Source organism: Lampetra fluviatilis, chromosome 53, assembly GCF_964198595.1.
Source record: "Lampetra fluviatilis chromosome 53, kcLamFluv1.1, whole genome shotgun sequence".
In the NCBI taxonomy this organism is placed as follows: Eukaryota; Metazoa; Chordata; class Hyperoartia; order Petromyzontiformes; family Petromyzontidae; genus Lampetra; species Lampetra fluviatilis.
Genome location: NC_136327.1, coordinates 1,847,778 through 1,875,248, shown reverse-complemented (window position 1 = coordinate 1,875,248; position 27,471 = coordinate 1,847,778). Strand labels below are relative to the sequence as shown.

Here is a 27,471-nt window from a genome sequence, read left to right as displayed (position 1 = left end):
GGCTGACCTCCGTGAAGCGATTGACCGGCGTGGAACATCGAGTGCGGGATCATCAATCACCATGACCGCTTTACGTTGAATTCTATCCCGGAGCGGCGAGGTAGAAACCCAGAGCGCGGCACCGCCGATATCACAACGGGAGTCCGACTTCACCCGCCCTCGCTCAACCAAATGGCCAAGTCCGTTTTAAATAAAAATAGCCGCCACCCCCCCCCCCACCTCCGATAATTAACAGGGTTGGCTACGTACGGTGCGAAAAAAGTTCTACAAACACGCATACATCTTCCCCTAAAAATAACACTCTCCCGGTCGTCGCCTCCTATGTGAGTAGTAGGGCAGTGAGCCCACCCACCTTCCCTCGGTCCCGACCCCGAGGGTACCTGGCATCGGGTTTGTCGCTCGCGAGGTGCCTGTACCTCCATCTCCCCCCATTCGCGTTCTGTACCGGGCTCTGGTTGAATAACAAAACAAAATAAAACTATATACAGTGTTTGTTAAAAAAAAAAAATTTGGCTAACCTCACTTACGGTTGTTCCATTACACGTCCCGAGCGTGGGGTCGGAGCAGGGCGAACGTGGGGTCGGAGCAGGGCGAGCGTGGGCAAGGGGGATGGGCGAGGCCACGCCGTCCACGAGGCAGGCGGGGGGGGGGGGGTCCCGACTCTGCCCCCTCCCCGCTAAACTTTGCTTCCGCCACAATTCAGGCACCGGCCGGCCGGCACGACTCTCGCACAAATTCAACACAGGCAGATTCAGAATCTTTACTGCGGCTGGAGGAATCCGATGAGTTATGGAGCTCCCTTTCACAGACGTCCAAGAGACGTGTGTGTCATGCGGGCCGGCCACCTTTTTGGCTGGCCATCGAGCAAAGACGGTTACGGCATCGCGCTCGCTATCAGGTGCATTTATGCGGCCGTCTGGAACGCTCTTCCTTGCAATATTGGGAATCCACTGGAGCTATGCCCTTTTAAATAAAGATTGAAAACTGTTTTCTTTAGAACTGATTTTTGTTGTGCTTAGTTTGCTGTCCTTCCCTAGCACCCCCCGATTGGCACGGTTGGATATGTACGGTGCAGAAGAAGTTCAACATACGTTTCATACCTAGGAGGGGAGAAATGTGGGCACATTCGCACCTTTTCAAATGGTTAAACATTCAAAGCCTTCTGACATAACGCGTAACGGTCGGCAGGTCGGCGGGCGTGTGGCACCCAAAATGGTGGAGAGATCACCGTGCGAGGAAAATGGTGGCGCGAGGGACTTGGCGCCCGCCAAAAGGATCTTTTTCTCAGTCTCGTTCGCTCGCTCGTTTTGTCCGGAGAGATCTTTTGCTGCTCATCATATTCCGTCCGTCGCACAAAACTTCTCTCTTGCGCCCCTTCTCCTTGCCTCACACATGAAGCGGTTCGCAGACCGTCTCCCCTCTTGTTTTTTTCCCAGTGTACCATCTCTCTCTATTCCAATAGTACTTACTTTTATTTGCTGTTAGCTATTTAAATTATTAAAAACTCTGGTCTCTCTTTGGATTTCAGGAAAGGAAAGCGAACAAAAAAGGAGGCCACGTCGAAATCTGGACCATGACCGAGTGAGATCGCGCGACGCTGAACCGCTGGGCTTTGCACACTGCTGCCCCTTGTCTGGACTGTTACCATTATCTGCAGAACACAGCAGAGAATAATAATATTTTCGATGCGGAAAAGTCCGGTTTTGTTATACAGCGCGAAATAAAAATGACACTATATATTGCCAGAAACTTCACCATCATAAATCTTTGGTTTTGTCAGCAATAACTGTGTAATTCCAAACCGAAATTTGGCTCGGTTTGGAATTACCTGGCAGGAGTTACGTAATGGTTACAGAAACCATAAGCCCAAGTGATTTCCTGCTCAAACAAGCAGTGCTCATTTCCCCGTTAACAGCCCTGTAGAGCAAGCGGTAGAAATTCCACGTGCTTATGGCAGGGATGAGTCTATGCACGGAGCAACCACTGTCGACTTCCCCACAAAGCGGTTCTCATTTTACCGCCCCCGGAAAGGTAATGGGCTGAGTCAACCCACAACCAGGATTTGAACTGGCAACCTTCTGCTCGCGTGCCGCTCCCACTACCGCCGACACCTGGCCGGTTACCGCCCCTCCGATTCTCACGGTTGGCTACGTACGGTGCAAAAGTTCAATATACGTACATACATACGTACGTGGTGGCTGGAACCATTATCGGCATGTGTAGGTTAACAGGAGCGATGACTTGGTGTACAAAATGAGTGTGGGAGCAGCAGACGGAGGGAGGGGGGGGCTGACACCAGTATCGGAGCACCCCAAGTGAGCGCTTGCCGACATCCTGGGTTGCGCATGCAGAGTCCATTCACCCGACGAGACTGGGCCATGGGAAGGGGAGCAACCGACCGCATCAGTGACCAGAGTACTGGAGTCGCAGCACCAGAGGAACATTTGAGCAGGAAGTAGGCATGAGAATATTCAAATCCGAAAAACTGGGGGAAAGGGGAAAAACAAAGGTAGCAACTGGGGAGCATAGCCCCACGGTGGCCTCTACGATGGTGGCCTTGACTTGCGATAAAACGGACCCTCATGTGTCATGGGAATGGCTTGAGCCGGGTAACTTACGGCTTCACTAACCGTCGTAAAATGTTGTAAATTGTGCTCGATTGCGGCCTACTTCTGGCAATAATTAGCAAAAAGGTACAGGTGATGGCGAGCATAAACTAAAACTAAACCCGGTAAGGCCCACTGAGCTATGTATCTCTTTTTAAGAAATGACCTGGCCACAAATGATAACTCTACGAAGTGGCTTATCACGTGGAAATTAATACCAGCTAAATAAAAAAAAACACACAGACACACGTCCGGCAGAGCTGAAGGGTGCAGTCTGTCCCGTAGTCACCATCAAGATGCAGCCACTGCAGGGGTAACGCGAGAAAGTGATTCTTGGAAGTCATTCCAGTGCGACGTGTGGCTTTGCCGTGCGAGCGGGTCCAGGAGGAAGCCTGCACGACGTTTTGCTCTGTGCCTTCATGCCCAGAGCACACAATTGAGATGAACAGTAATTGCTGCCACAAGTCTCATCCGTCATATCGTCGTCGTACGTCAGTGCGCGCATGAGTGGTCTCCCTGGCTTTTATTGTCAAAGGGAAGGTTCTGCATGAAAATAAAATGTACAAGCTGAGAATAACGTTACGTAAAAAAGATATGCCCAAGTACAGTATTGCCTAATTAAAAGTCCTTCCGCATCTGGAGAAAAAACAAAACACTGTAGTGATTTGCACTGTCCCGCTTCCATACTCAAACAGCTGAGATATGAAGTGAATCTGTTTGAGCCTTCAACCCTTCGTAGCCGAGTGCTCATTCCGAAGACAAAAGGCCCTTCTATATGAAAATGTAGAACGATTGAAAAATGTTAATATTTATTTGAGCAAAGTGAAGCCAAATTCACGTTGAGGGATAATGTTATCCGTTGGACATTTTGACAGGTTTTCATTTCATTCAATACCCATAACTTAAGAGCAATAAAAATACAAATGGAGGATATACAACGTTAATAAATAGACATGAGATATTACAAATCGTGTTACTAAAATGCCAATATCGTCAGAGTTTTGCGATTATACTAAAAATGTACAATGTTTATAAATGGGAATTATATGTTACAAATAGTTTTTTTAAAGCACCAATAGCGCCAAAGTGTTTTTATTATAATCGCCAAAGAGTTGGCCGGTTATAATGAAAATCGGTGGCACCATTAGTCACGTAACCACATCACCTTTTTCACAATTATTTAGTTTAGCCAATGTTTCTCAACGAACTTGCGGCACTCACGGGCGCTCCCCCCCCTCCCTCCAAACCATTCGCCCACTCGCCACCTCAACCAACAGCTCAGCACAAGAGAACGAAGTGTACCACAGACACGGGGCATTACGACGCGAGAGAGAGAGAAAACATGCACATTTATTTTTCATGGGATCTGTCCAAAGAAAAACTTTTGAATTTTAACTGTTCACGTTTGATCGAATCGAACGGTGAAGCCAACACGCATCGCAACCCTAGCTTTTGCGGAGGTGCGCGTGTGTGAAGTGATACACCCACTGGCACAACCAGCAAGGCACCTGCAGTAAATGCCAGCACTGCAGAGTAGATTGCTCAAATGTCAGTGGAGATTTTTTGATTGTTATAATACTATCCTTGCCCAGGGCAAAATGTTCGAGCGCAAAATGACAACGTCGAGGTCTGCTCCCCCCATGAGATGGCTTCGAGAGTTAACAATTGGTGTCGTTTTGTTTAAACTGCATTAAAGGAGCAGAGACTAAAGGCGTTGGCTATATACGGTCCATAGTTTGGGTTGCATGACCACAGTCGCACCGCCGTATCTCGTCTTTAACCACACATTTGTTAAAGAGATGTGCGCGTCGGCATGTTTTAGATGTTCTGATGCGGTCGACGGTTCCACTACCAGTGTCTTCGAGGAGGAGGTGTGGCGCTTGGGGTCTCTGAACGAGGCGTTTATTCTGGACGCCCGAATTGTTCCACTGTGTTCACCGGCGTGCAACGAGGACATCAAGAATTGTTAAAATAAAATTAATACTTCGGCTCGACTATTCCAGTTTCTCCCCGGTGGCGTAAATATTCACGGAGGTATTCGCCGAACACGTGATGCAGCAGGCTCCTCCCGACAGAGTGTCTCGATTCACAGCAGAGACGGTCGTGGGTAAAAGAGAGGATGAGTGTTATTCCTACAAGGACCGTATGCGGTGGTGCCCAGCTGTGACCAGCATTCTCCAGGCAGAGGTCGGTGGCACAAGTAGATTCGCAAAACACTGCCGCGCGCCAAGCACAGCAAGTGGGTTCCTGACATCATTTTGTAAGCATTTAAGTGCCGTTCCCCTCAGGAGGCATGGGTTTTCTATGGGCACTCAAGCTGTTGGGGGTTCCTTTTCCCCCAAATGCAAAACACCTATTAAAACATGAACTAAACATCCCCAACGCTCCCAAAAAAAAAGGATTTCTACTTGTTGAGGATTTTCCAGACTAAATATATTCTTAATATCGCGAGGTTAATGGTATAAAACGTGGCTTTTTACTTGAAAACAACCTACCACGGACACAGTAATTTTAGCAGATATATTTCAGTTCCCGGAGCACATTACCAGCCTTCTGATTTCAAGCCAGGGGAACGTGAGAGGACTCTTTCAGGATCGGCAGCTTGCAATCTCCTTGGCATGAAGGCCAGATTTTAGGGCTCAAACGTGTTTTCATAACTCGGTGACACCACCAGAATATTTCCTAAGCCCACGCCGAGCGCAGCACGAATACGTTACCCACCAGGGCTGATGTATGAAATGGTGTCCATAGAATTATTAAGACAACGTCGCCTCGAGCAGCCCGATCAAGACAAGCAGGTAAGTCAACAACTTAAGCTGCACTTGAGGTAAAATCTGTTAGGAAAATACATTTGACAAATTACTCAAAATGCTCCACGGGAGTTTCCACACTTCAGTTGCTGTGATTAATAGCAAACTGCAACAATAATATTGGTTTTCGTGATCGTCTAGAATGGCGCCACGGGTCTCCCCCCTTCTTCCCGTGCAGTGGCGTGAAAACGCGCGTCCTGAGAGTATGGTTCCAGCCGCAAAGCGCGCTCACTTGCTCGCATATCGCCAGCACTTACCGAGGGCCGCACATCGACATTGCGTTGGACGAACTCGCAGCTAGATGACGTTGCACGTGAACCGGCAGTGTGCTCCGGCAAATTAAAAAAAAAGCTAATAGCTTAGCCGGCTTTACCTGATAACGTTAAAAAACTTTTTTTTATTTGTATATATTTTAAAAGTGATTTGTTTCCCTTTCCTAGACTTTGCACTCCTATTGTGTTATTTGTATTGTTTGCTGTTGTAACGTTCTGACCCACTCCTACAGGACATCTGTGTGAAAGAGCTTCATAGCTCATCAGATTCCTCCAATATGAACAAATATTCTGATTCTGATACTGGTGGCGAGTGTTGCCGGGCTTTCCATTCTTCCGTAATCCTCCAAAACCACCGAGGCTTGGGCAGCGGCGCAACTGATTGCGGCTGCCGTACGATCTCAAGAAGCCAGAGTCGGATTCCGGGCCACGGCTAACCAAACGGTCCTGGGTCAACCTCTACACTAACCCGCACAAAGCAGGGTGGTGAAGTATGGTCAAACAACACGTATCACCTACGTGGGATGAAGAGGCGTTCTTCCAGGAGTGGGTTGACAAAGGCCTGTAAATTATTCTAATGGGATTCAGCACTCTCCAAATGCTAACTCTCATAAGTGTTGGTAATAAAAAATGCTTTTATTATTTCCTCCAATTAAGGGGCAGGTGGGGGGCCCCATTTTTTAATGCTATTATATTCATCTACTCAGAAGTATATATTCCACTCTATGCCGGAACATCATTAGGATGTGCATCGCTCGCTCACGACCAGCTACACTCGATGCGACACGTGCCACAATGACAGTTTTGAATTATTCCAATACCCAGCGGAGTCTCTGCACACGTCATAAGCATTGAGAGGCAGAAAAACGTCTCCCACTCCATTCTCACACGAATCTCCAGGCACCGTGCGGATTTTTTTTTGTCCGACGCACTCATCCGCTGGCTGGGGTTTTTTTTCCCGGCCCAATAATTTCTTGGCTCAACTCTCCCGTCGGACTACGCCCGACACCCAACACCACCGCCGTGGATAAGACACCTCTCGTGTTTTATAAACAACACTGATGTTTATACATGGACTTGCAGAACGCGGTACACACGTTTTATGGAAAGAGGCAAGGTGAATAACGCTGCGTCGCTCCAACTTCCTTCCCGATGTAGCAAAATGACACCGCCGCACGCGCCATCGGGTGTCGATCGTCAGGTCGACGCGGCAAAAAATCGACACGCACCAAAGGCGACGGTGGTCGGGGTGATGCAAAGGCAATCCCGTTTCACTGGCAGGGCTCCAAGCGCGCACAAGCGCGCGCTCGGTGTCACTAATTCTAGTGCAGGGCAAAATATACAGGATACGTGAGCTGCAATGCGTGCAGACTGTTAATTACAATGTGCCATGCAAATGCATCAATTAAGCTACCCCAGACACACACACACACTGCAGGCAGAGGCAAAGCACAAACTAGCAGGTAAACACACAACTGATATGTTATTTTGAGCTCAGAAACCAATGTCTGGTTTTCTTTTTTTTATTTGTACGAGTCAAGAAAACAATGGATGGAAAACACAGGCGGACGCGTGCAGTGAGCAAAACAACGCGCGGTCCGTTCACCCCGTGGCACTGCTAAGAGCGGGGACACGCGCACACACCCAAACACAAAGATCCCCCCCCTGTATAGTCTTCGCAGACTTTTGGGGCAAGTGCTGTTCACGAGCACCTATGAAGGCCGGCATGGCACACGAGGGGGTAAGGTGGCCAAGCATCACGCCCGGGCTGCCTTTGTCTCCCTCGTGGCAATATTTACACATGGCACAAGGTACCCATTAGAGGTTGAGTCGACCTAGGGGAGGCCCCAGCACCGGTTCAGATGATAATCGTCACCGGTGTCGGTGTTGGCGTTGGCCGTGAGCGGGAATCAAACTCGGGGTCACCGGGTTCGTAGCAGCACAGCACACTATCCGCTACACTACCGCTAACCCACACACACACACGTGCGTGCGTGTGTGGGCCCTCTCTCTCACGCAATCTCACGCACGGCACAATACGCGAGTCACACGATGAGCGTGGGAGGGGAGCCCGACGAGGAGGCTCTGTGACGACAGCGCTCTCCGCCGCTGTCAAATTGAGTTCTGGCACGAAGCCAGCGCGTTATGGCTAGGTCGTGGCTAATCCCGGGCCCGTTAGATTGAGGTCAAAGCATATGCCATCATACATTTGGACGGCCAGATGTCTGTGCAAGTCCCTCCTGGAAGCAAGTATGCGGGGCCTTTTTTGAGTGTGGCGTGCGAGTCACCGTGAATAATGAACGAACGAATTAAATATTGGGAGTCATGAGCACCAATCGTTCTCGATTTTCTATACTTTCTGCTTGGTCTGCTCTGGGAACTCGCGTGCAAAGTGGTTAATTGTTAGAAGTTGCCACGAAATGCAATTGATGGCTGCTTGTTTTTTTCATTTTCCCAGGACACCTGCACACCGGCAGCAATGAGTTCAACGTGCTGCCCCGCAGTGAAACAGTGGGATTCAATTAACCCGAGGTGTTATGGAGAAATACAATGCCTGGGATGTGTTACATTTCCCAGAATATACGCGTGGCATCTTGCGTTTCCATGTACGTGCCTCAATCACGACAAAAAATCGAGGCCATGCCGAGGTCGGGCTGTTTGACGCAAGTCCTAGTGTCCATGAACTCCAGTTGACTTCCGAGACACCGATAGTTTCTCCCCCCCCACCCCCCCATGGTTTATTTACAGTTAATTACGTTACAAAATGACCGAGAGTACAGAGCAGAGCGCGTAGCATGCAAGTAAACATGTCCACCGAATCTCACACAATAAACAAGCGTTGCCGCTTTAGAATTTCTAGTGCACACACGCACACCGTCTCCAACCAGCACACAAAGTCATCTAAATATTCCACATCATATTATCTGCACACTCTTAAACTAAACTACAACTAAACTATATTCTTGGTTCTTTTGGTAAAATCACGTAGAAGGGAAACAATATAATAATAAAAATATAAAACAATAACATTCTCACGACGTTTCGACTGCGACACAAGCAACCATCATCAGGTGTGAAATACAAAATTCTTTCTGTGGATTTCACACCTGATAATGATTGCTTGTGTTGCAGTCGAAACGTCGTTAGAATTTTATTATTTCATATTTTTATTATTTTATTGTTACCCTTATACGTGACTTTACCGAAAGAACCATGAATATGAATCCCTGCAGTCACGAAAGCTTTAAATTAAACTAAACTATTTTTATTTTACCAGGTAAGGTACAATGAGCTATGTAGCTCTTTTTCAGAAGCAACCTGGCCACAAATAACAGCTCAACAAAGTGGCTTATGTGGAAATGTATAGCACCAAAATACTCTAAAAGCATGTTTCTAAATATGGAGAGAAAAACCAGAGAACCCGGAGAAAAGTCCACGTGACCACAGAGAGGACATGCAAACTCCACATATACAGGCGTCAGGGTCAGCATAGAACCCACGACCTCCTGTATACCAAGGGAGGTAGTTAACATCTCACCACCTTGGCACACCTGTCCCTGCAAATCACTACGGACAAAACAAGATTTGACCGCATTTAAAGAAGCCAGAGAGAGCTTCGTGGCACCAAGAGGCTGGAATTAAACGTTCCGACAAGCGCGGCACTGCGAAAAGTCCACCTGGCAGCACCCCCCCCCCCCCCCACGGTGGTGGCACAAGGAAGGAAACGGGGCCCCTCCACGGCACACGACGACGTCGAGCACAGGGCCAGATTGAACAACACCCGAGGACAAATTCATCCACGGTCATGATCCCAGCGACGCTGAATCCTCGCTCTCATATCGGACCCCACTCAGATGGTGCGCATTGAATATCCACTTTGGGCGGCCCAACAAAGAGACTGTGGTGGGAGGCATTCCGGAAAGCAGCTCGCAGACCTGAGTCAAATTTAAGTATTTTTCCGTTCGCTCTGTGGTGAGGTTTTCTCCCGAGCGCTCACGGTTTTCTCCCCCCGAAAGACAAACAACGACAGAAAAACAACAACAAAAACCCACCAAGGAAGCGGCCAATCACCTCAAGCAAGATCCCCTTCGGAAAAAGGGTCTCGAGACTCGGTGAGAATCTTACCCATGTATCATGAATAAATAATCGTTACCCTTCGATAGTTGAACGTCGTGGGCCACCGGAGAACACGACGGTGGAAACACATCCACGTCTCCCGTGCTCAAATCAGAATCAGCATCAGATTCTTTATTTAGACTGGAGAAATCGGGTGAGCTATTAAGCTCTTTTTTCACAGACATCCAGCAAGAGGGCGACAGGGGGCTCTCATCTCCCCCTTTTGGTGACGCCGGGCGAGCGATTGGCGTCAACGTCGCTCGCCCACGGCGGGTATCGATCCGCTCGCAGTGCAAACCAACCGCAATATTTTGGGTCCTGGCTCGCGGCCGAGGATGACCTTGCGTGAAGCTGCAGGGCAAGGGAGGGCCCTTGGCCAAACGACGAGGGATTTTAATTGTTTTAGAGATGGCACCACCTGCGGTGTGGCGATAGCATGTGGGCTCGCTTCCAAAAAGAAAATGTTCACCGCACTCCCAAGCCCAACGTCAAACGAGGCGGTTGGAGACTTTGCGTCGAGTTACGCGCGCTTACAATCGGGGCCACCTCCAACCGTGATTTACAAAATAACCAATTCCACAAACAAGTCGTAAGTTTTAGGCAACACTTTGTTTATATTCCCGATTAGATTTTCAGTCTGCAAGAGCAAGGTCCTCATAAACAACGTAAAACACATTTAAGTGCTCCGCTGAAATTTATGACCTCCTGTTTTCCTCGTTTTCAAATACGGAAATGCATTCAATAAAGTTTCAAAAAAACACCGAGGAGAAAGTATTGCAGCGGACAATTTAAAAGGGGCTAGCCGTTGCCCTGACACGCGTCTTAAACTCAAGAAAGTTTTACAACTTCGTAAACCCGGCGTTTATCGTCCGGCGATAAGTGTACGCACGCAAGGTCAGCGTGTATTCGCGGAGGCCACGGTCCAGCAGCGTACGCCTCGCGAGGCCATCTTGGGGCAGCGGGCTCCCGCGCTGCCTTCGCCATCCACGCGGTGCGATACAAGGTTCAGTTCGTGGTCAACACGGCCTAAACTTTGTAGGGTGGGAAAAAAATTTGCTTTAACCGTTTGTCTTTGTTTCCCCCCCCCCCCCCCCAATTATGGTACAGTATACCCCAGCAGCGCCATTTGGGTGTCGTAATCACGAGATGAGGGATTTTACATTCGGGACTCGAGCAATAAGCAGCATGTCACTGCACAGTAGAGAGAGATGCCTCCGACGGGGTAAAAAGGTGTGAAGGTGCAGCCCCCTAGCAGTTGCTTGCTTACGTCACTGCTGGTGGGAGGGCATCCTCTATCCCGATGGGCCTCAAGAGGACATTGGTCGGCCCTTCCACATTGGCCAGGCGTGCTGGAAGGGCTGTGTGCCCGTATACACACTTCGCCCAAAAAGGTGTTAAAAATCCACCCAGACGCCTCGTACGTTTTACGAACGTGTCTTCATCCGGACGCGCGTCACGCACCCTCGATCCCGGTCGAGCAGCGGGTGGCCAACCTGGCGTCTCCAGAGCCCGCATTCAGCTCTTTAATCCACCACATGAGGCCCTATCGAAGGGGCATCACGTAGAACATGCTATCACAGTAGTCGTAAAGAATAATTAATTCAAGTTGTATGAGATAATATAGAAACACACACTTGGCTTTTTGCAGAACTCACAGGTAATGTTTGGCTCTTGGTTGGTTACAGGTTGGCCACCTCGGGCCGTTTGAAGCAATAGAAAAGAAGCGTGGTCTGGTTGGATCTATGCCCGGACCCGTGAACCTTCACGAATATGCACAGTGGGCCGCGACAGCCAAAATTGTTTCCCAGGGCCAGCCCCGTATATGTATGCATTACGGTGCGTTTAACTTCTTCCACGCCGTACGTAGCCAAACAGTGCCCATCGGAGGTGCTGGGGAATGACGACAAAACTAAAGCAGTTGAGATGCCAGTGGGACGCAGGTGCTTTGCCAGACATCACCGTCTCCTTTTGTAATCACTGTTGTGTTTTTATATCACTGTGTAAATAAAATGTCACGTCGTTTTTCAGGAATTTTTTAAAAACTTTTTTTTAAACATTCTTCTTACTAATCTCGGCTTACCCTCTGATCTTGTCTGGATACCTGTCCGGCGATGATTTACTCTCTCTCGAATGAGTCAGTTGTGTTCGGGTGTTAAGAAATATGGTCGGGTGCAAATTGTACTCCAACGGCAAGTGCCGTTGCTCATGGTAGGACAAGGTGTAGGCTCCCACGGCAGCAAGGGAGTATAATATTGAACGCAAAAAAAAAATTGGGCCCGAATATCTTTTTTAACGATTCGAAAAAATTGCTCCAAGAATATCGCATCCCATGAATCATGTAATTTGTTTGACAGTTATTTGCCACGAAGGGTCGTCGCCCTAAACGATGTCTATTATTATTTTCTCTCAAGGCCAGAGCGTTATTGACGAATGTGCCGAGTTATTTTGATTACACAGAACCATCTTTACGAGAAATATTGAGATTCCCCCCCCACCACCCCTTCTACGGAGAGAGACCTCACGCGTGAACGATGTCACACTCGGTTGGAGAAACATTAACAGAATCCGCTGGTATAGGACATCAAGGACAATTTAATGACGGGTTTTGTGCCAGTGGTCACAGACGACCTCTTTGCAACAAGGAAAGACTACACATTCGTGTCATGTTAATGTCACTGCATGTGCCCATCGGCAAGACCTTCGAGGAAAAAGTATCCTATTCTATCCGTTACAAAGTCATGGGCTAAATATAACGAGGAAAGCGTGACGGTGTTCTCTAATGCAGAGGAAAACGTATCAATTCATCATTAGAAAAAAAAAAAAGATACGCATGCGGGACTTGGCCAAATCCACTGCTGGATGAGGGCCTCCCCACGCCGTGCGGGTTACAAGAGTTGTTTTTTAACTATACTTAACCGCGCTGGTCAGTGTGGGGGTTTACTGCGGGGAGTATAGAAATATGCATTTGGCTGCCCGACCCTGTGCTGTCCAGCACGTGGACCCGCAGCAGCCTATAACACCTGTTATTCATGGCGATCGCTAATGCAAGCGCTATCCAGGCTCAAACCCGCTGAGCTCCCGAGGTCTAACGAGATCGGGTTGATTCTGGGTGATTTCGTTGAAGGCTTTACAGGTCACAATTGGGGCTAAAATAGAGTACAGGGACTCCTCGACTTACGAATGTTTGACTTAAGAACTTTCAGAGATGCGAACAAACCTGTCCACATGTCGAGTTTCCTGTTCGGACCGAGACTCGTAAGTTGAACCGTCGCACAAGAGATGGCGGTGGCTGTCTGGTGTCATTACCCAGCATTCCCAGCATTTCTGCCTGGGCCGCCACCGCCATTGTCTCATTGTGTTGTCACTGTGCGGTTCGCGAGGACGTTCTGTGCTTCTCACGATCATCAACCCCTGTCGTTTCTCAGAAGCGTGAGAGTGGTGAAAGTGTTGAGGGTGGTAGCAAGAAGAACCAGTGGCATCTACATCTGCAGAACATAAAGAACCAGTGGCATCTACAGCTATCTTAGATTATACAACTTTTCAAGCCATTCATGGTGTTTAGTGTAGATGCTGTACAACACGTTTGGAGTTGACCGGAGCAAAGTTGAACCTATGAACAAATCGACTTGCAAACAAACCTCTGGAAGCTAACGCGTTCGGAATGAGAGGAGTCCCTGTATATTAATCATGTAACATGTATTGATCATATTCTTCGTCAACTTAAAAAAAAACCTCAACTACTTATATGCACTAACTGTAAATAATGAGTGTAAATCATGCTGTGTTTCCATTACAATTATATATTTTTTTATACAATTACCACAAACTCGACAACAACCGTTTCTGTAACCATGTACTTTGAGAAACATTCCATGGCCGTGCCAGTGGAGTTCCCCATCTGGTACAGATACAAGAGAATGATAATCAATTATTCAGAGTCCAGTCCAGAGAAGCATCTCTACTGGTCAAGCACATCATGTATTCAGATGACCTGGTAATTTCCACTCATTGTGGAGAGTTGGAGACTCTGGTATCTAAACTAAACAATTTTTATTTGATCAGGTAAAGGCCCACTTAGCTATCTAGCTTTTTTTCAGAAGCGATCTGGCCACAAAAGATATCTCAACGAAGTGGCTTATCATGTAGAAATTAATATCAGCCAAATACTCTAGACGCATGTTGATTCTAAATGTGGAGGGAAAAACCGGAGGACATGGAGATAAATCCACGCGACCACGTGGAGAGAAACACGTAAACTCCAAATATACAGGTGCCAGGGTCGGGATCGAACCCACGAACACCTCCATACCAGGCGAGGGCGTTAGGTTATAAGCGTTGCGCGTTTATAATGTACTCGGGAATCAGAATATTTATTTCTTACTGGAGGAATAAAATGAGCTATAAAGCTATTTTTCACAGATGTCCAGAACGTAAAAACAACAAACAGTACAAAACACGATAGGAGGGCAAAGTAAAAGATAAACAAATCACTTAAAAATACAAATAAAAGTTAACTATTTTACACGCTTTTATTTAACTCACTCTGTCTGTTGTTGTTGTCGTATCCTCAAATCTTGTAATTCAATTTTAACCCACTTCCCAATATGGTATTGACTGCAAACTTGGTATACTTATGTCATACTGTTGACAATACTATATTCTATTAATAAAAAATATATATTTTTTAACGATCTTTTTCATGTTATGTTTCGGCTTGGGTCTAATTGTCCACGCTCAACTGACGTTGGCTGTAAATCACCACGGCCCCTTACGTTATGGCAAGCTTTGCGGCCACTTCCTGGAGTCGTGGAGGTCTGCCATTACGAATACGGTAATTTTAATTAAAGCGTGTTTTAAAAAAAGTATTTTAAAATATTACTTTCATCTTATCAGGTAAAGCCCGCTGAGCCGCAAATGATACCTCAACAGTGGCTCATCGAGTGGAAATTTGTAGCAGCAAAACAATCCAAATAACCTACTTACTTAATCAAAATCAGCAAAACAATCCAAACAACCTACTTACTTAATCAGCAGCCACACGCACATAAGGGCTCTCAGAGGCAGACTTTACAGCAGTGAGCAACGGTGACCATGCCCTACTGAGGAGTCCCAATTATGACGAAACCGGTCCACAGTTGTCCGTCACCGCATCGTTGCTGCTGTCAGTTGGTGAGTTTTGCTCAAATAGCTTTTGATGGCGATCGAAGGCAGTGTGCTTCGCCAACACATCGGGTGCGTGTGCTGTACAAGTAATGATTTGGCGTGTTTTATTTATGTGAGAAACCTTACGAATTTGGCTGTGTCGGGTGTTGGGCGGGTTTAACGATGCATTCATATGAACGCGATCAAACCCAAAAGCCTCTATTATGGGCAATATTTGTCGCGAAAGCCTAATACGTGGTAAACTGCCGGTGGGTGTTTTGCTTACAATAATAATTCCATTCATAAAGCACTTTTCGTGAAGGATCTCAAAGCGCTGTACAGGACGCAGCAGCAGAAGACACTTGGCATCGAAATTATCATATTATAAATACATTTCAAATAGCTTTGAAGACGCATTTTTAAAATGTCCATAGACTCAGAGAACCTGATACTTCGTGGAAGAGCGTTCTCTAGCCTAGGGTCTACACGGGAAAAATCTCGGTCACTCAGGCTGAAACCTCGACCTGGGAATTCAGAGAAGATCTGCATCCTCAGATCTTCGGGACCTTGAGGGGACACATATGGGTTGCAGCATGTCAGTGATGTAAGCTGGGGCAAGATGGTTCGCTGCTTTGTTAGGTTAACAAAAGGATTTTAAACTGTATTCTACGTGAAACTGGAAGCCAGTGCAGGGAAGGCCAACACGGGCGTAATATGACGCTAAGATGGTGACTGTGTGCTTTTGATGCATTCTTTTTTGCCTTGTTTGAAACCGAAATCGGTAACAATGGAAGGCAGAGAAGAGGTCACGGGCTCAGAGCGACCGGAACGGGCGCACTGGCAACCAACACTTCACGTGACGGCCTCAAAATTAACCTAGCCTGGTACAAGCGCTGTGGTGAGGTCACTGCCACTTGGTGTTGAATGGCGGTTGTTGTTGTACCGTGTGTGAATGCGCTGGGATGCGTCATGTGTTTTTTGCGTGCGCACGTTTGGATGTGGGGGCGCTTCATTGTGATGGAGTGCCAGCCACACAGTGGGATGCGTGCAATGTGTACGTCTGCGTAAGTATGTGTGTGTGTAGTGGGGAGCGGTAGTGTAGCGGTTAGCGTTACGCTGCGTAACGAACCCGGCGACTCGAGTTCGATTCCCGCTCACAGCTAACACCCTAGGTCGACTCAGCCTCAAATGAGTACCTTGTGCACTGTGTAAACGTCACCACTGGGGAGACAAAGGCGGCCGGGTGTGGTGCTGGCCACCCATCCTCTCGTGTGCAGTACCGGCCTTCATAGGTGCTCGCTAACAGCACTTGCCCCAACAATCTTTTACGGCTATACTGCGGGATCTTTGTCTTATGGTGTGTTATTTAAGTGCCAATAAAACAGTTGAGCATTGCAGTCTTAACAATAATCCTGTTATATTTCAAAAGGAAAAAAAATCATTTATTGTGTCATCTGCATAACAAAAAAACGTTGATTTGGCCGCTATACATTTCCACATCTTGATAATCCAATTCGTCGAGCAATTATTTGTGCCAGGTCGCTTCTTAAGAAGAGCTACATAGCTCAGTGGGGCCTTACCTGGTAAAATAAAAAGTTTAGTTTCGTAAGCGGTCATCAAAATACGCGACCTTACACGAAGTTTGGCTTCACAGAAAATCATCTTAACACCTCACTACAAACTCAAAAGCTGCATCACAGTCTTTACATTTTTACGCGTGAAAAAAATACACATCGCACAAGACTGCGCTGCTCACATTGCACTGACAGGTGAACTGCCCTCTCCTTTGCACCATGCACTGCTAAACTCTGGAACTCATTACTACTCGTGTGCCTAACCCCGGGTACACGAGTAACGCCTTGCAGTCAAAGCCACCGTCAATCGCTCTTGCCTCGTGCCGTCTGTGTTGCCCACGGTCATTATCTCCAAGGCTTTCGTCGGCGACTTTAAATAACAAGCACACTTACACTCATGAAACAGAGTTTAAAGTTACCAACACTAAAAATATGGCCAGACACAACTACTGTACTTACAATGAGTTCACATCATCATCAGCTGTATGTACGTATGCTAAACTTCTTTTGCAGCCAAACCGTGCAAATCGGAGGTGATACGATCTGTTCACTGCTGGGTCAAGGCCACCTCAGGCCATCGTGGTGTCAGTACACAATAATCCATCCTACTTTCATGGCTCCATCTCCATGGTGGTTGTCCTCCTGAGTGCGTTCCCTCCTTTGGCTGCAACCTTCATCGCCAATCTCGCCCATCGACCACCATCCCTTGGACGTGACGTATCCTGCCCAAGCCCGCTTTACTTTCACAATAGTCGCATATCACAATCTATAAATATCTAACATGCACTCGAGTACAAATTTTGCTAAACATGGCTAACTTTTAATCTCGCGCAAACCTTGCACGGTAGAAGGGCAGCAGCTGGGCGGCCCGTACTTAGCATGCGTGCCCGCTGGGTCCAAGGGTTCATAAGTTGGAATCCAAGTGAGCCCAGATAGTATAATGCGCTACGATGACATTATCAACAGGTGTGCTGCCTGATAATTCAGACATATCGAGTCTGTGGCATGGTCTCAAACGTGGGTAATTACCGTCCTGTTGGTCCGATGTCATTTACTTCTGCGGGAAAGCCTCATTCCGATAATTATCAAGACACTTAAATTTTGATTTAAAGCTTTCGTGACTGCAGGGATTCATCTTCTTGGTTCTTTCGGTAAAGTCACGTAGAAGGGAAATAATAAAATAATAAAAATAAAACATAATAAAATTCTCACGACGCTTCGGCCACAACGCAAGCAGCCGTCCTCAGGTGAAGAACAGGTCTGTCGGAAAGACAGCGTCTGAAGACCTGAATCGTCGTGAGAATTTTATTATGTTTTATTTTTATTATTTTATTTTTTCCCTTCTACGTGACTTTACCGAAAGAACCAATACTATCAAGACACTTGTTTTTTTAAGGACATGGTCATTGAGATGCTTGACAAATTCCTTTTCTTAATGAAGCCGGAGTGCCAGGGAAGATCTCACAGACATCCATGGGGGCAGGGGGGGAGGATAACCTCGTGGACATGCACAGAGGGCGTCACAACCCCATTTGCTCTATCATCTCCTGGCCAGTGTTGCACAGCAAGCCTGAGAGTTCAACATACCTATATAAATCACCAAACCCTTACTTACAAAACATCTCGATTACAGGTGTAGTCAACACCATTATGCCATGTTGAGGGTATGGGATACACATTGCTCAGCCAAAAAGGCTACAAGAACACACTTGGTATCTGGACGATTAAATCATAAAAGCACGGAAGTAAAAACTGACAAAACCTGCACCGTGCAGCTCACCTTCGAGCTTTGCTTTGTGTCTATAGCAAATGTCAGAGAATAACAAGCTGGAAAGTGGGTTGGTAACTTGGAGGAGTGTTAAATGCACACTAAAGAGGCAGCACCCTAGACTGAAGCCCAGATGGTCACCCAGAGTCAGCCAGGCCCTAAAGGCTAGCAGCTTCCTAGACTCAAGCCCAGGGTAAGCCAGGCCCTCAAGTCTAGCGAGTGCAATGATGTCAGCCTGGTCCACTAATATCTGTAAAAAAAAAAAACTCATTCATTCGATCTTAGTTTTTGATGGTTCGGCTAAATTTTCTATGTGTGAGCAGCAGAGGGCAGTGCGGAAAAATCAACTGCTGTACTATGGCCCTGCTTCTATGCTCCTGCAACGAAGTCACACCGATTAGTGTGAAGTATGGTCAAGTAATTCCCACGATTCGCACGGCATGGAGAGACCCTCATCCAGCAGTGGATTGACAACAGTGCTGTAGAACTACGTGTCGTGGACTGCGCCTGTAAAAAAACAGATGGAAGGTGGGAATTGATGGATCTTGTTGAGAGCATATGACGGAGATAACCAAAGCAAGGGCAGCATGGTAGCTAGTAGTACAGCATGTCCTTTCCCATGTACCCGCGCATTTTCTCCAAGCAGTGCGATATCCTTCCACGCACACAAACATTAAAAGTCTTCAAACCTGAAAAAGTAGGACTCTCGTGAAAATGTCTTAACCCATTGAGATATTGTTTTGTGAATGCATTGCCAAAATTCGGACGTTGTTAAGAAAATGTACCAGTTCTGGCAGCTGGGAAATACGGCAACACTCGATAGCCAATGCCATGGTGGCAGTGAGAGGCCTGCTAAAGAGAGAAGCCAAGAGGTTTCATCGTGTCTATTGTGAGGCTGTGTTACAGTACTGACGATGGTCAGCATGGCTTGCACGATGGATCGCCGAGAACTGTACGTTGCCATGTGCCTTCATGACCAAAGCACATTTGGGATGTAACAGGAGAGAAAATTTAAAAAAATAAACCTTGCAGGGCATTGTGAACTGGGCAGCAGTAGTGGTGTAGCTTGACTCGATCAGCTTAACTGTAATCGGCTGTAATGCCGTGCTTTACATACTTAAAAGAGACATTTGTTTTACTTAAAGGAAGATGTAATCCAAAACAAATGGAAAAATATCTCCCATACTGAACCTCAGTGTCTATGCCGTGTGAAAAATAAGCTTCCCTAATGAGAAAGATAATGACTCGCAGTGGCGTGATGGCAACTACCTCGCCTGGTATGCAGGAGGTCGTGGGTTCGATCCCGACCCTGACGCATTCTGCTGTATATTTGGAGTTTGCGTGTTCTCCCTGTAGTCATGTGGATTTTTCTCTGGGTCATCCGGTTTTTCCTCCACATTTATAAACATGCGTTTATTGAGTATTTGGCTGCTATAAATTTCCACGTGATAAGCCACTTCGTGGAGCTATCATTTGTGGCCAGGTCGTTTCTGAAAAAGAGATACGTAACTCAGTAGGCTTTTAACTGGTAAAATAACAAGTTTAGTTTAAAATAAAAGTTTAGTTTAGATTCCCACCTCCAATTAGCACGGTTGGCTATGTATGGTGCGAAAGATATTCAACATACATACACAGCACTCCATTGCCCACTGACCCACCCACTCACCACACTGCAAGTCATTTCCCTCGCACTGCTCCCTCCACCTCTTACAGTAATAATAACCTTGCTCAATTCAATAAACGTGTTACACTCTTTTCTATTAAAACGTCAACAGTGCAGTTTGCTGCTGGCCGCTCGACGTCCTGGGCCCTAGGGTCCAGTCGTGTTCAGCAACCGTGTTTAAAACACACAAAGAGCTTTTACGAATGGCCCTTGGGACAGCTGCCGAGGTGAACATCCACTTGAGCCGTGTGTATGTTGGATTTACCTTACTTTAGTGACAACCCATGCATTACACCGCTTGAAATTATTGAACATGCGCTGTCCTTTAAAAAAAAGGACCCATTTCAGCCAAGTCTGTATTACACACCGTACCGTATATTACGTTCATTCACATGAACGTCACTGTGTTGGTGGAGCAGCATGCTCCCAAATCACGTGGAACATGAAGTCGTGAGTTCAAATGCCTGCCAGGGCAACCCTTGGCTTACAATCATCATTTCTCTCGGCTTGTAAAAAACGAGCACGCCAGGTGATGCTGTGATATTCCGCGAGGCGACAGCCAATTTTTGGGCACGATCATTGCGCACTGTAGTGGGCCAGTGTAACGGTGAGGTTACCGTGGCCATCGCAAGCATTACCCCCTCCATCCCCTACCGACAACACGACAAAAAATCTGAGCCGTGCTGTGCACCATTCAGGAAAAATATACAGTACCCACTGATGGGACTTATCGGCTTGGTTATAAAAAATAAAAAAAGAACCCCGTATAGCCTGAACAGACTGTTGGGGCAAGTGCTGTTAGCGAGTAGCACCTATGAAGGCCGGCACCGCGCACGAGAGGGGTGGGTGGGCAGCACCATGCACGGCCAGCACCACATACACACATGCATGCATTACGAGATGCATTGTAAGACATTGCACAGGGTGCACACCAAGTCTGGCTTTGGAATACTACGGGGTACACGAAGGGGGTGAGGGGGTGACGTGGAAGTGCATCTTATAATCCCGGGAAAACCGTAACCGAATTCCAACTCGGACACGTGCAGAGAAGCAAGCCAGCCACCCCCATTCCTCAAGGAGCACAGCTCAAGAGAGGCAATAAACATCATCATGAACCCTGTATGGGAACTTGGGACTCACTCTCTCCTCGCATCACCACCCCCTTGCTCCACCACTAGGCACCATCGTCATCATCAGCCTTTTGCTCCACCACCACCCCTTGCTGCAACATCCACCCAATCCCCCCTTGTTCCACCCCTTCCTCCACCACCACCACCTTGCCCCACTACCATAATCACAATCCCCTTACCCCACCACCTCCTTGCCCCACCACCCCCTCTCTTACCCCACCACCACCTTCCTCCACCACTACCAACCCCTTGCTCCACCACCACCACCCCCTTGCTCCACCGCCATCACCACCACCCCTCTTTGCCCCACCGCCGTCACTCGGCCCTTACCGCACTGAAGTCGAGGAGGTCACTCAGTTCTTTGTCCGTACCCAGAGCCGCGATTCGCTGCTGTGGGTTCATGCTTCTAGCAGAAAGAGAACAGAGGGGGTGGGTGGGTGGGGGGTTAGTCGTGAGTGGCTTGGTAGGAGCGTGAAGAAGGGAAGAGGGTGGCTGTGGCAGGGGTGTGGGGAGTGTGTGGGGGTTGGGGTAGCGTGGCTCAGCACGGAGACAGACACACACACAGACACACACACAGACACACACACAGACAGACACACACAGACACACATACAGACACGCACACACAGACACACACGCACACACAGACACACACAGACAGACACACAGACAGACACACACCCACACAACAGCGGACGGGGGGGGGGGACGAGCCGACTCCAGTGTACAGTGGTCGCATCGTTTCCATCTTGCATTCTGATTATTTCCCTCCGTTTATGCGAGCGGTGACCACAGCGGAAGGCCGACGTTACGGCACCGACCCCAGCCTCAGTGTGTGGCACGCACACACACACGGACAGCAGCTGCCTCTTTCGGAGTGGCCGGCTTGCAACAGTCGCGATAACGCCGCACAACCAACCGGGCTGAGATCACCACCACACACGGAGGGAGGACTGTCATTCATATCACTGCGAATGAGAGCGACAAACATGGGACGCTTAAAACACCGCTACATCCCCCTCCCCATCCACGTGTCGCTCGCAACGTGTCGTGTGTGTGGTGTGGTTGTTGTTGTTGCTGTGTTGTTGTTGTGAGTGTGACGCCTCGGTTATGACAGAGAGGGGGGGGGGTGCCAAAGGTTCGTAACGATGTCCATTGTTGCGTCTCCCCACACACGGGGGGGGGGGAGCGGTCGCGTTAGCGGTCAGTTGCGATGCGCTACGAACCCACGGCTCACAAGCCACACAATCACCCCCCCAACCCCCCTCCTCTAGGTTGACTCGGCCTCAAAATGGGTACCCGGTGTGTAAACATCGCCACTGGGGAGACAAAGGCGGCCGGGGCGTGTTTGTTGTTGGCCTCCCCCCCCCACCACCACCACCACCTTCATAGGCGCTTACTCGCGAACAGCACTTGGCCCAAACAAGTCCCGTCAGAGGCTACGCGGGGGATCTTTGTCTTTGTCCCGTGTCGCTTAAGACGGGAGGTGGCCGAGGCGTTTGTTGATATGTACACACACACACGACGCTTCTTCCATGGGGAAAGTCTCAAATGGAAAGCTTCAGAGAGTCCTGAACCCCATTTTCCCCGGTCCCCCCCCCCCCTTAGCCCTGCCCACGACTGCGAACAAAGAGTTTCTGGTGTGCAGGGAGAGAGAGAGTGAGAGCGTTTGGAAAAAAAACGAGGAGCGAGAGGAATGGAGGTGCTATGGCAAGGACCCCCTCCACCAACCAACCAAACATCCATCCATCCTCTCTCTCCGGGGCTTTCTCCACTCATCAACCTCGAGCACCCCCCCCCTTGTCTGTTCTTGTGCGCCTTTGGCGTGGAGAGAAAGTTGGAGGGATGCGATGGTGGTGGGGGTGGGCAGGAGGAATGGCGAAGAACCTAACTGTTGCTGCTGCTGTTGTTTCAAAGTCACCACCATGGATGGGGTCGACGGTGGTGGCAAAGAGAGCGAGCGAGCAAACTCGGGAGGGACACAGAACACAACACGGCTGGCCATGGGAACAAGCTCACACATGCAGGGACCTATATAACCATACGTGTGTGGTGTGTGTGCAGTGTGCGGTGTGTGTGGTGTGTACGGTGTGTAAAGTGTGGTGTGTGGTGTGATATGTGCAGTGTGTGTGTGGAGTGTGTGTGCAGGGTGTGTGCGTGGTGTGCAGTCTGCGGTGTGCGTGTGTGGTGTGTGCAGTGTGTGTGGTGTGTGCGGTGTGTGCGGTGTGTGCGGCGTGTGGTGTGCGTTGCAGTGTGCAGTGTGTGGTGTGTGCGGTGTGTGTGGTGTGTGTGGTATGCGGTGTGCGGTGTGTGTTGTGTGCGGTGTGTGTTGTGTGCGCAGGGTGTGTGTGGTGTGCAGTCTGCGGTGTGCGTGTGTGGTGTGTGCAGTGTGTGCGGTGTGTGCGGTGTGTGCAGTGTGTGCGGTGTGTGCAGTGTGTGTGGTGTGTGTGGTGTGTGCGGTGTGTGCAGCGTGTGGTGTGCGTTGCAGTGTGTGGTGTGTGCGGTGTGTGTGATGTGTGTGGTATGCGGTGTGCGGTGTGTGTTGTGTGCGGTGTGTGTGCAGGGTGTGTGTGTGGTGTGCAGTGTGCGGTGTAGACCACGCAGACATTGTGTTGTGCGTGTCCATCCACCGCGAATGTGAGATATGACGCCGCCGCTGCGGTGGTGGTGGCTATAATGATGATGATGCCGCCGCCGACCAAAGCGCCCGTGACTGAACTCCCCCGTGGGATGCGAGACCAACACGTTCAGCGTGGCGCCTCATGCAACATGCAACATGTACCCCCCCCCCCAGACAATGCTGTACCTACATAACACAGCGCACACACGCACACACACGTGGGCGGGCGAGCGATATGAACGGTGTTAGAGACCACTTTACACAAACAAAAAAGTCGACATTTACAGAAGGGGGGTGAACCCTTATTAATGAAAGGGGGGCCGCGAGGTATCGATTATTGACAACGTGGCACCGATCGGGGTGAAGCCCACAACTTGACATCGTGGTCCAGGGAGCGACAGAGGACGGAAGAGAATGACGGGGAAGGGAGGGGGTGATGATGGAGGAGGTGGTGGTGGCACTCGCTCACTTAACAGTCCGCAAGACGACGACCACCATCATCCAAACACGAAGCCACGACAGGCTGACGACTACACGAGGCATTGTCGACAGTGAAGAACAATGGGCAGATGATGGGGCGAGCGAGTCACGATGTCGGGTCGCGACTGTTCGCGACGGAGCCGCGTGGGTGAGGAGAGAGAGGAGAGATGATTTGTGTTCGTGTAAAGGCGGACACACGGAGATTGTCACAGCTACCCCACACCACCACCCCTCGCCACATCCACGACGGATCCGAATTCTTAAAACTTTGCCCGCTGTGTCAGAGAGAGAAGAGAGAATAGTTCGAAGCCGTCGCCGCGGAATTGACAAGCGAGCACACACCACACGCTTGATGACACTTACCTTCCGAGGCTACTTCATCAACAATTCAGCATGAATTCCAAACAGGGGGTTGGTTGTTGTGTGGTTGGTCGTGGTGGTGGTTGTTGTTGGAGGATGGGGGGGTAGTGGGGGGGAAGAGGTGGGGAGGGACCCCTCTAACCCCCGTCGCCTTCGACAACTCGGGGTTCGTGATAATCCCAAAAGCCGGAGAGAGGCGAGCGGCGAGCGTGGAGCTCCCAGCCGATGCGAACGCCGCGTAATCCACGACGCCGCCAACACCACCACCACCACCAGCCCCAGCAGCAGCAGCAGCACGGGGCACGCGGTTGTATATAACGAACTAACAAAAAAACAATCCCCCCTTCCCCTCCGTCTCCTCCTCCTCCTCGTTGTTTAAATTCAATTGTTTGTTAGCAACGACACGAGGACGGTCCCAGAGACCGCGGCCCGCCACCACGACCACCACCGCCTCCACCACCGCCGCCGCCGCCTCAGTCGCCAATCGCCTTCCGCGCGCGTTCAAATCTCTTGACCCCCCTCGCTCGCCGTACGCGGCCGCTTCGCCGCCTCGCCGGCGTGCGAGTGTAACCCTCCGCGCGACACCCCTTGGCGGTGTGACGAGAAGGGGGAGGGGCCTATGGGGGGAGGGGCCAGGGAAGGAGGGGCCAGGGGAGGGGGTGTATCCCTCCGCGCGCGCATCCGGGTTGACACCTCCGGCCCGGAGCTACTTTTTCTGCTCCTTCTTCAAGTGGTCGCAGGGCAGTGGGAGCCCCGCGTCGATTCAAGAACTCGGCGTCTCCCTCACAATCTCCCACCGAGTCTCCCTCACAATCTCCCACCGCGTCTCCCTCACAATCTCCCACCGCTCCTCACAATCTCCCACCGCGTCTCCCTCACAATCTCACACCGCGTCTCCCTCAATCTCCCACCGCGTCTCCCTCACAATCTCCCACCGCTCCTCACAATCTCCCACCCCGTCTCCCTCACAATCTCCCACCGCGTCTCCCTCACAATCTCCCACCGCGTCTCCCTCACAATCTCCCACCGCGTCTCCCTCACAATCTCACACCGCGTCTCCCTCTCAATCTCCCACCGCGTCTCCCTCACAATCTCCCACCTCGTCTCCCTCACAATCTCCCACCCCGTCTCCCTCACAATCTCCCACCGCGTCTCCCTCACAATCTCCCACCGCGTCTCCCTCACAATCTCCCACCTCGTCTCCCTCACAATCTCCCACCGCGTCTCCTTAACAATCTCCCACCTCGTCTCCCTCACAATCTCCCACCTCGTCTCCCTCACAATCTCCCACCTCGTCTCCCTCACAATCTCCCACCGCGTCTCCCTCACAATCTCCCACCGCGTCTCCCTCACAATCTCCCACCGCGTCTCCTCACAATCTCCCACCGCGTCTCCCTCACAATCTCCCACCTCGTCTCCTCACAATCTCCCACCGCGTCTCCCTCACAATCTCCCACCACTCCTCACAATCTCCCACCGCGTCTCCCTCACAATCTCCCACCACTCCTCACAATCTCCCACCTCGTCTCCCTCACAATCTCCCACCGCGTCTCCCTCACAATCTCCCACCTCGTTCCCTCACAATCTCCCACCACGTCTCCCTCACAATCTCCCACCTCGTTCCCTCACAATCTCCCACCGCGTCTCCCTCACAATCTCCCACCGAGTCTCTCTCACAATCTCCCACCACGTCTCCCTCACAATCTCCCACCTCGTTCCCTCACAATCTCCCACCGCGTCTCCCTCACAATCTCCCACCTCGTCTCCCTCACAATCTCCCACCCCGTCTCCCTCACAATCTCCCACCGCGTCTCCCTCACAATCTCACACCGCGTCTCCCTCACAATCTCCCACCGCGTCTCCCTCACAATCTCCCACCGCGTCTCCCTCACAATCTCCCACCGCGTCTTCCTCACAATCTCCCACCGCGTCTCCCTCACAATCTCACACCGCGTCTCCCTCACAATCTCACACCGCGTCTCCCTCACAATCTCCCACCGCGTCTCCCTCACAATCTCCCACCGCGTCTCCCTCACAATCTCCCACCGCGTCTTCCTCACAATCTCACACCGCGTCTCCCGCACAATCTCACACCGCGTCTCCCTCACAATCTCCCACCGCGTCTCCCTCACAATCTCCCACCACTCCTTACAATCTCCCACCGAGTCTCCCTCACAATCTCCCACCGCTCCTCTTCACAATCTCAATTCGCCATGTCGGTGAACACAAACACATTTTAAATACACTATGAGATCTCTTTTACCAGTGGCAAAATATAATGGTAGGTTTTTACCCTTTTACCCTTTTAACTGGTACAAAACTGACACCTTTATTAGTTTTGTACCAGTTAAAAGGGTAAAAACCTACCATTACATTTTAAATAATATGAAACGCTCGCCACCCACCGTTGCCGATATTCTTCCAACGACCCTCACCGGTGGCCTTACACGCGGACCGGTCTCTTTGAACTTCATTCGCGCCGTACCATAGGCCCACCTTACTCATTTAAGGCTGAGTCGACCTAGGAGAGGCCCAGGACCAGTTCAGATATCCGTCACCGATGTTGGCCGTGAGCGGGAGTCGAACTTGGGAGACGCCGGATTGGAAGCGCAGCGAAGCGCTGACCACTACACCCCCCCCCCCCGTCGTCTCTACACGTGCGCACACCACGCACATGTAAAGAAACGTGGCTTTACACGTGCGCACACCACGCACATGTAAAGAAACGTGGCTTTAGAGTTTAGACCATAGGCCCTCCACGTGCAACATTATCAAGCAGCGTTCGCATAGGCAAGCAGACTCGGAATGTTTATTTATGCTGCAGGAGGAATCCCATGAGCTACGGAGCTCTTTTTCACACATGTCCAGTAGGGGCGGTTCAACAACAAAAACACGATAGTTTAGATCTTAAGTTTTCGTGACTGCAATGT

The 27,471-nt window shown here is 49.6% G+C and overlaps 1 protein-coding gene across 6 annotated transcripts in view; it reads right to left on the bottom strand.

Annotated features, from left to right (window-relative positions):
* Positions 1-24,996, bottom strand: part of LOC144949278 (transcription factor 12-like) — a 245,543-nt gene extending 220,547 nt beyond the window's left edge. For 3 of the 6 annotated variants that reach the window (XM_078879208.1, XM_078879212.1, XM_078879213.1), the window contains exons 1-2: positions 24,545-24,996; positions 21,412-21,487 (exon numbers count right to left, since the gene is read on the bottom strand). In XM_078879208.1, the coding sequence (XP_078735334.1) occupies positions 21,412-21,483 (72 nt within the window). In that variant the 5' untranslated portion in view covers positions 21,484-21,487; positions 24,545-24,996. The remainder of the gene's footprint in view (positions 1-21,411; positions 21,488-24,544) is intronic. The other 3 variants (XM_078879211.1, XM_078879210.1, XM_078879209.1) reach the window with 2 other exon arrangements.
* Positions 24,997-27,471: the final 2,475 nt, after the last annotated feature.